This window comes from Pocillopora verrucosa, chromosome 12 (genome assembly GCF_036669915.1).
Source record: "Pocillopora verrucosa isolate sample1 chromosome 12, ASM3666991v2, whole genome shotgun sequence".
NCBI classification, from domain to species: Eukaryota; Metazoa; Cnidaria; class Anthozoa; order Scleractinia; family Pocilloporidae; genus Pocillopora; species Pocillopora verrucosa.
Genome location: NC_089323.1, coordinates 15,610,515 through 15,619,964, shown reverse-complemented (window position 1 = coordinate 15,619,964; position 9,450 = coordinate 15,610,515). Strand labels below are relative to the sequence as shown.

The following is a 9,450-nucleotide window of genomic DNA, read 5'->3' as shown; positions in this document are numbered from 1 at the left end:
AGGCCACTTGTCCAGAAACTGTATATCAAATCGATGAAGCTAAGATTTTTCTAGAAAAAAGTTATGATTTGTTGTATTTGGCAAAACAAACCAACCCAGTCTGAGAAGAAGAATACCCGTAAACTGAATTCCTTATAAAATGAAGGCTTTAATGTAATCTAACTTTAAAAATATCTATATATTTTTCCCATACAGGAAAATCTACAATTAATAGACTGCGTTCTAAAAAGCCTGTGTTTGCAATTTTTTTTTTTTGCCTTCAGATTGTCAGGATGGCAACAGGAATTGCAAGTATTGGGCATCGCATGGTCATTGCAAAAAGTCTGCTAATTACATGTCTAAGAACTGCCGTAAGAGTTGCAACCTTTGTCAAGGTATATATAACCACTCAATCAAAACTTTAAAATAGAGTAAGCAAAAGTTTAATTATTCTGATAATATTTGATTGCGGTAATATTTGATTGTGATATGATATAGTTATAACTTTATGGACCCAACTCAAACACCGAGTTGATAACCTCCAAAGACTCTCAGTCTGTCAAACCTGTCTCTTATAAGTAAGACAACACTTTGAAAGTGTTACAATTAATAAAGTTTTCATTTGGCCAATGAAAAGCGATAGGAAATTCATGTTATTTTCTAAAGAGCATCTCTACAGGCTCCCTCTTGTTCGAAAAATATGAAAAGGCTAAGTAAACAGCTTGATTATTTTATCCTTTTTTATTGTTAATTTGTCTTTCTTCTTGTTAAAACAGAGGAAGGAGGAAAAGGACAGGGAGGCGAAGAAGGAAGTAAGTCAGGTTTGGTTTTGTTTAAAATTTTTCTTCTCAATCAGTGTCCATTAATAATTTCTCTTTTATGATTAAATTTCGAATTTTATTGTGTGCTTCAAAAAACTCTTATTTTTTAAAAATTAGCTTCAACTCAAAAGTCTATTTCATTTGTTAGCGAGAGAAATACGAAGCTTCGGTGACTTCTTTGTGAATCCATTCCCCTGGCGGTCACAAATAGCTCCTAGTTTTATTTATGTGACCCAGATCTTAGACAGGGTGTAAAGCAGATGGAAGAAAAACAATTTATCATTGTAATCATATCGACATACAAATGAGCGGGCATAACTGCAGAAAAAAACGTGACGCCTCTAAACACAACTGTCATCAAGTATCGCCATTTCCAAAATCCCACCGAGCGAATTGCTATCTCCAAGAGACCAGTTTCTGACCTATACGAGAGTCGTGACTCATATATAAATGTTTGAATTCAATTTGTTATCATTTGCGTGTGGACACTAAAATTTGGTAGACTGTCCACCTGCGAAAAACATAGTAATAGATGCCACTTATTCAGAAACTGTATATCAAAGCGATGAAGCCAACATTTTCCTAGAAAAAAGTTATTATTTGCTGTATTTGGCAAAATAAACAAACACTGAATTCCTTATAAAAATTAAAGCTTTAAGGAAACTTAGCCTAAAAATATATTTATTTTTCGCATACCGGAGAATTTACAAACAATCAATATAGTAAGCTCTAAAAAGCCTGTATTTTCAATGTTTTTTTTGCCTTTAGATTGTCAGGATGGCAACAAGAATTGCAAGTATTGGGCATCGCATGGTCATTGCAAAAAGTCTGCTAATTACATGTCTAAGAACTGCCGTAAGAGTTGCAACCTTTGTCAAGGTATATATAACCACTCAATCAAAACTTTAAAATAGAGTAAACAAAAGTTTAAACATTCTCATTATGTTTGATTGCGGTAATATTTGATTGTGATATGATATATGGTACAGTATAGTTATAACTTTATGGGCTCAACCCAAACCCCGAGTTGGTTACTCCCAAAACACTAAGTCTATCAAACCTGTCTCTCAATAATAAGACAAAACTTTGAAAGTGTTACAATTCATGAAGCAGAGTTGTTTTCATTTGGCCAGTGAAAAGCGAGAAGGAAGTTCAAGTTATTTTCTAAGGAGTATCTCTACAGGCTGTCTCTTGTTCGAAAAATAAGAAAAAGGCTTGATAAATAACTTGATTAGTTTTTTTTTTCTATTGTTAATTTGTATTTCTTCTTGTTAAAACAGGGGAAGGAGGAAAAGGACAGGAAGGCGAAGAAGGAAGTAAGTCAGGTTTGGTTTTGTTTAAAATTTTTCTTCTCAATCAGCGTCTACTAATAATTTCTCTTTTAGGGGTAAATTTTGAATTTTACTGTATGCTGCAAAGGAACTTTTATTTTTCAAAAATTAACTTCAACTCAAAAGTCTTCTTCATTTGTTAGCGAGAGAAATACGAAGCTTCGGTGACTTCTTTGCGAATCCATTCCCCTGGCGGTCACAAATAGCTCCTGGTTTCATTTGTGGGACCCAGATCTTAGACAGGGTGTAAAGCAGATGGAAGAAAAATAATTTGTCATTGTATAAATATAATTGTCATCAAGCTTCGCCATGCCCAAAATTCGACTGAGCGAATTGCTATCTCTGAGAGGTCAGTTTCTGACCTATTAGAGAGTCGTGACTCTTATTTGTAGGAGTGTTTGAATTCAATTTGTTATCATTTGCGTGCAGCCACTAAAATTTGGTAGACTGTCCACATGCGAAAAACACAGTGATAGAGGCCACCTCTCCAGAAACTGTACATCAAAGCGATGAAGCTAACATTTTCCTAGAAAAAAGTTACGATTTGTTGTGTTTGGCAAAATAGACAAACCCAGCCGGTCTGAGAAGAAGACTACCCTTAAACTGAATTCCTTATAAAATTAAGGCTTAAAGGTAATCTAACTTTAAAAATATATATATATTCCCATACAAGAATATTTACAAACAATCAATAGAGTGAGCTCTAAAAAGCCTTTGTTTGCAATGTCTTTTTTCGCCTTTAGATTGTCAGGATGGCAACAAGAATTGCAAGTATTGGGCATCGCATGGTCATTGCAAAAAGTCTGCTAATTACATGTCTAAGAACTGCCGTAAGAGTTGCAACCTTTGTCAAGGTATATATAACCACTCAGTGAAAACTTTAAAGTAGAGTAAACGAAAGTTTAAACATTCTCATAATGTTGATTGCGGTAATATTTGATTGTGATATGATATATGGTACGGTATAGTTAAAACTTTATGAGCTCAACCCAAACCTCGAGTCGGTTACCTCCAAGAACACTCGGTCCGTCAAACCTGTCCCTCGATAACAACACAAAACTCTGAAAGTGTTGCAATTCATGAATAAAGGGGTAAGTTTCTATAGAAACTGTGGTGCTGCGTCGGTGGGAGAGTATAGCAGGTAATTTAGTGTTAACAACTGGGTTGAAAACGTAAATTAGCCACCGTAAAGGGTAAAAAAGCTGACGTTTCGAGCGTTAGCCCTTCGTCCATTACTTACAATTCATGAAGCAGAGTTGTTTTCATTTGGCCAGTGAAAAAGTGAGAAGGAAGTTCACGTTGTTTTCTAGAGAGTATCTCTACAGGCTGCCTCGTGTTCGAAAAATACAAAAAGGCGAAATAAATAACTTGATTAGTTTTTTTTATTTTTTTTATTGTTAATTTGTCTTTCTTCTTGTTAAAACAGAGGAAGGAGGAAAAGGACAGGGAGGCGAAGGAGAAGGAAAATCAGGTTTGGTTTTATTTAAAATTTCTTTTTTATTATTACATTTTGATTTTTATCGTATGCCTTGCAAAAAGCCATTTTTATCCAAAAATAAACTTTGTATTCAAACGTCTATTATGATTATTAGCGGGAGGAATACGAAGCTACGGTGACTACTGTGTGGCCCCAAACAGAGGAGGTTGTTCACCTCCCGGCGGCAGTTATCTCATCTTCACTAAAAAGCAAGGCACGGCTTGTAATGCAAGGGATCAGATCTTTCGTCTTGACCAGAATGGCGTTATTCATCACAAGTGCAGCGGAAAGGTGGTTTGTCCACAAGGTAAATTAATGCTCGCTAGGTTAATATCCCCGGATTTCGTTTGTTTGCATCTTGTTGTTTTTCTTTCACGTTATCAAAATAATACCGTAATGAATCGATTCAGAGTGTGAGGCGCTTGTTTACTTTTGGTGTACCTCAAGGGAGGCACTTAATAGAGAAAGGGCGCTTACATGGAAGAGGGCGCTTATTTGTTTTTTTGAGAAACAGCAGAATGGGCGGAAAAAAATCTGTGACTTTCATCTGAAAAGATCCAAGAAGACCGGCAAACGGACTTGGATAATTCCTGGCTAGAACAACCCAGCCAAGCAATCGTCACAAAATTTTAAGACGCAGCATCCGTTGTAATGAACCGTGTATGCACTCACATGGAAATGATGTTTGAGAGACTGAGACAAAGACCTTTAAGAGGTTTTAAGTGAGAAATCAAAGGAAAAAAAACCCCGATTAATCTCAATGACCATGTACTCCACCATAAGAGCGGCATTTATTGTATTGGAATAGCGGGGCTCATTTTAATGGAGGTACTTACTTAATGGGGGAGCTTATCAGTATAGGGGTGCTTATTAACAAACATCAAATAGGGGAGGGGGGGCAATTATTGGATCGAAGGGCACTAAATCGAATCATTAAGGCAAACCGACGCCAAGCAAAGAAATCTCTATTTTAGGCAACTACTTAACAGCAATCGAGCAAGGGCATTTTCTGTCTCGTTTTACGCGCTAAACCAAATCGTTGGCTCGATTAAGACATCCATGGTGAGCTCGATGGAGACTGATTTTCTTTGCATCAAGAGGAATTAAGTATTTGAAGAACCTAGAGTTACCAATATCCTGTTTGATCCATGTTTTCTTTGTAATTTTATTTTGTAGACAATAACCCTACCAATGGTAAAAAGCTGATGCTGAAGGACAAATGTGACCGTGGAATTTCTAAGCACGTAAGGTCCGTAAATACGCCAGTCGGCTGTCTTTCATTTTAGTTACAACTAACGTTAATTCAAGGTATATAGTAAAGCTACAAAAGTAACAAATTTTCAACATTAGATTCTTTGACCATCCCTATATCATAGCCACTGAAAAGTAAGCTATTTTAGGTTGCAGAAATATCACAACCTGAAGAACTTAAAGAACAATTTCTGTGTTCATCCGAATGGCGGATGGCCTCGTGAAGGAGGAGCATTAGTGTATTGGAAAGGATGTGACCAGGCCAGGCTCAAGCTCGAATTCTTACACACTGGTAAGACATGATGCCAAAAATAACAGAAAAAAAAATCTAAAATCTGATTTATTCGCCATTGTACTTTTTAAATTTTAAAATGTCTTTCCTCTTGTTAAAACAGAGGAAGGAGAAAAAGAAGAGGGAGGCGAAGAAGAAGGTATATCAGATTTGGTTTGCATTTTTTCTTCTCAATGAGTGTCTTTTGATGATTTTTTTTATGGTTAAATTTTGAATTTTATTGTATGCTACAAAATACCTTTTTTTTAAAAAAAAATTTACATGAACTCAAAAGTCTAATCCATTTCTGAGCGGAAGAAATACGAAGCTTCGCGGGTGACCTCTTGTGAATCCATTCCTCTGTCGGTCACAAAATCGCTCCTGGTTTAACCCAGTTATGTGATCTAGATCTCAGATAGGATGTAAAGCAGATGAAAGAAAAACATTTGTCATTGTAATCATATCGACATACAAATGAGCGGGCATAACTGCAGAGAAAAACGTGACGCTTCCAAACTTGATTGTCATCAAGCATCGCCATTCACAAAATCCGATCGAGCGAATTGCTGTCTCTAAGAAGCCAGTTTCTGGCCTGTTATACAGACATGACTCTTAATTATAGGGGTCTGAATTCAATTTGTAATCATTTGCGTGCGGCCACTAAAATTTGGTTGACAGTCCATGTGCGAATAACACAGTGATAGAGGCCACTATGCGATGAAGCCAAGAATTTCCTATAGAACAGCTATGATTTGCTATATTTGACAAAACTAACAAACCCAGTCTAATTACTCAGGAAACTACCCTTAAACTGTATTCCTTACCGCTTTAAAGTAACCTAACTAGAAAATATTCTCCCCATTCACCACTGGATAATCTAACAACATTTAGTAGATTGAGCTACAAACGGCTTGTGTTTGAAATGTTTTTTTTTTTTGCCTTCAGAATGTCAGGATGGTAACAAGAATTGCAAGTATTGGGCATCGCATGGTCATTGCAAAAAGTCTGCTAACTACATGTCTAAGAACTGCCGAAAGAGTTGCAACCTTTGTCAAGGTATTATAGCCACTCAATTAAAACTTTGAAATAGAGTAAACAAAAGTTTAAAAATTTTGATAATGTTTGATCAATGTAATATTTGATTTTGATACGATAAATGGTACAATAACTATGACCTGACGAGCTCATCACTTAACAAGCTCTTAGTTGCAAATATCTTAGTTAGTATAATCACACGGGGACCCACATTCCCCGACACATTAGTTAGGACGCATATACTGCCTCCCTTACTTGGGTCTCAATGTTTTTTTTGCAAGATGACATGGAAGAACATCATATGCGTCGATCTGGAGAACTTTCTTTATTAATTTTGTGTGGGACTGCAGCATACATTATAAACAGTAAAAACAGGCTTCGTCTCGTTAAGGGTGTGGTGCCGACTGAAGGCGGAAAAGGACAACACCTGAGTGAAATTTCCTTACGCCACTCCATGTTCCTTTAAAGTTCGCTGTATACCGTCTCTTGGTCGAACACATGAAAGGCAAAATCAATACTTAAAGTTTGTTACCGCTAAAGAATTCTAATTTCGTAATTTCTTTCTCCTATTAAAATAGACGGAGAGGACAAAGGCGGAGGAGCGGAGGAAGAAGGTAAAAAGTGCCTTTTTTTAATTAAAAACATTTCCCCATTTATTGCTGGATTATCTACCAACATAGCTAATAAATTGAGCTACAAACAGCTTGTGTTTGAGATGTTTTTTTTTTGCCTTTAGAATGTCAGGATGGCAACAAGCATTGCAAGTATTGGGCATCGAATGGTCATTGCGAAAAGTCTGCTAACTACATGTCTAAGAACTGCCGAAAGAGTTGCAACCTTTGTCAAGGTATATATAACTAATCAATGACGAGTAACAAAAGTTTAAAAATTTTGATAATGTTTGATTGTGATGTGATATATGGTACAACAACTATAATTTGACGAGCGCATCACTTAACAAGCTCTTAGTTTCAAATATCTAATTAGTGAAATCACTCAAAGATGGAAGACGTGAAGATCGCTCGTAACTTCATTTATTAATCCTAAGTTCATCTATGAAATTCATAAATCCACAGTCTTTCGTTGACCACGGTCTTGGTATACCTCGTTAATATTATCTAAAATCCAATAACAATCCAGCTTTTTCCTTATTAATTAGAGAGGACCTAGACCGTTAAGAGTGTCAAAAATTTAAATAACATAATTTTCAATTCAGGCATTGCACAAAAAGAATAAATATCCATATGTTCTTTACAGTTTTCTGCATTTTGCCCCCGAGTCGAATACACGGAAGGCAAAACCAATACTTAAAGTGAGTTATCGCTAATAATTCTAATTTCATTTTTCCTTTCTCCAATTTGAAACAGACGGAGAGGACACAGAAGGAGGTGAGGAAGAAGGGAAAAGAGGTCTTTTTTTAAATTAAAAATATTTTCTCCATTCATCAATGGATTATCTACCAACATCCAATTAATGGAGCTATAAACAACCTGTGTTTGCAATGTTTTTTTCCTTTTACCTTAAGATTGTCAGGATGGCAACAAGAATTGCAAGTATTGGGCATCGCATGGTCATTGCAAAAAGTCCGCTTACTACATGTCTAAGAATTGCCGTAAGAGTTGCAACCTTTGTCAAGGTATATATAACTAATCAATGAAACGTTTAAAATTGAGTTAACAAAAGTTTAACAATTTTGATAATGTTTGATTGCTGTTTATTTTTTATTGTGATATGATAGATACCACAATAACTATGACTTGATGAGGCTCACTAAGTTAACATCAAACTAACATCACTAGAATAGTATGGCGAACAGTAAGAAGAACTACAAATGAAATCTTGGAAGTAAAAGGGTATATGTGAAACTGTTTTCTCCCTTGTAAACAGGTGAAGCGAGAAACGAACACTCAGGAGGAGGAGAATTTGAAGATGAGGAAGACGATATGAACGAGGAAGACAATGAAAAAGAAGAAGAAAAGGGAGACGACGAAAAAGGCGAAAAACAAGAGGAAAAAAATCACAAAGAAGACCGGCAAATGTTCTTCGCTTAGAAGTAAAAATTACTGCTCCGCCGTCACAATAACCGATGAGCATCAACATTGTAACTCATCTCGTTGGAAATGTTTAGAAGCTAATTGAACTGATGTTTTAGAATAAGCCTCAGTCTTATTTACCCAATAATATGTTAGAATTTATTGTTGTATCTTGTATTCATGACTATTTTTGATTATGATGTAATCTGCTTTGCTTCAGTAGCTAAGGCTGTAGTGCAAAAGCTTTAAACATTTTTGGGGTTATATCTTTACTAGTACTGTTTACATCTTGAATGTAACCAAGGTAAAGTCTTGATAATAAAACCCATATTCGACAATATTTTTGTGTGAGTTGTTCCATGCATGGATTTTCAATGATTATAAAAGATCCCGTCCGAAGCTCGACCTGCAAGCGTTCCTCAGGAAAAGGCCTGATTTTCTCAAAGGAAAATGTGACTTAATTTGCAGTTGTTGTATAAGAAACAAAGCGAGGATAACAATATCTGTTTAAGCCTGAAACCCATTCACTCTCCTCTACCTTTCTTTGTTCAATATAGATGTCTTTATTTAACTTGGGTGTTCCACTGTTGTTTAGGGTACGCGCAGCATGGAATATCATTTAAGCGACTTAGCATACTCTATGGCATATATAAAAAATAAATTGTAAAAATAGTTTTCCTGGAAAGAAAAAAAAGCTATGAGGAGAGAGCAAAAATAAGAACAAGAATGTCTAGAGAGGGCGTTGATTGCCAAGGATTACAAATTACGAAATATTAAGGGAAACGTTCTTGAAATACAGTGACAGAACTCTATTGATAAATAAAACGGGGTAAAACATTGTGTTTACTGAGCCGGGTGGCAGCTCTTGCAAGGCCTCACATGGTAGGTTTGTCACACTTTGAAACACCATAGTATTAACAATAGCCATAATTCGAATGGTACCCTGCGTAGCCTTTCCGAAAAAACGAACATAAATCAATGAAAATGAAACAATGGTATAAACTACACTAGACGATCATTAAATGCCTGTTGTTTCATTTCTATTACAATTCCGGTTTCATCGTGTTTCCAATTATCGAGCTAAAAATTTGACGAATAGTAGAGATGTTTAATTTGATTCCTGTTTGATAATTTATCGCATCCTTTTTAAGATCACTGGTGAGGTTTGCTATTGAATTTTCCTTCAGCGGTGTGATTTTAACCAAGAAGCGCACCATTTCTTGCCGTAAATCACATCTTTTTCTCATTCTGT

At 35.9% G+C, this 9,450-nt stretch overlaps 1 protein-coding gene and 1 long non-coding RNA gene across 2 annotated transcripts; both read left to right on the top strand.

The window, feature by feature from the left end:
* Positions 1-259: 259 nt before the first annotated feature.
* Positions 260-1,679, top strand: LOC136277299 (uncharacterized). Its single transcript, XR_010715848.1, has 3 exons — positions 260-374; positions 756-791; positions 1,569-1,679. It is a non-coding gene; the product is annotated as an uncharacterized lncRNA (long non-coding RNA).
* A 63-nt stretch (positions 1,680-1,742) lies between these two features.
* LOC131788010 (uncharacterized) lies at positions 1,743-8,372 on the top strand. Its single transcript, XM_066158901.1, has 14 exons — positions 1,743-1,755; positions 2,081-2,116; positions 2,875-2,985; positions 3,558-3,602; positions 3,724-3,915; positions 4,785-4,857; positions 5,009-5,151; positions 5,255-5,290; positions 6,076-6,186; positions 6,744-6,779; positions 6,902-7,012; positions 7,533-7,553; positions 7,691-7,801; positions 8,053-8,372. The coding sequence occupies exons 1-14, from the start codon at positions 1,743-1,745 to the stop codon at positions 8,214-8,216; spliced, it is 1,203 nt and encodes a 400-aa protein (XP_066014998.1). The 3' UTR covers positions 8,217-8,372.
* The last annotated feature ends 1,078 nt before the right edge of the window (positions 8,373-9,450 follow it).

Bases quoted from the DNA above. Each gene is read 5' to 3' on its own strand.
- LOC131788010 (XM_066158901.1), top strand. The intron at 2,986-3,557 runs GTATATATAACC...TTGTTAAAACAG, and splicing joins GAGTTGCAACCTTTGTCAAG to AGGAAGGAGGAAAAGGACAG. The intron at 6,187-6,743 runs GTATTATAGCCA...CTATTAAAATAG, and splicing joins GAGTTGCAACCTTTGTCAAG to ACGGAGAGGACAAAGGCGGA.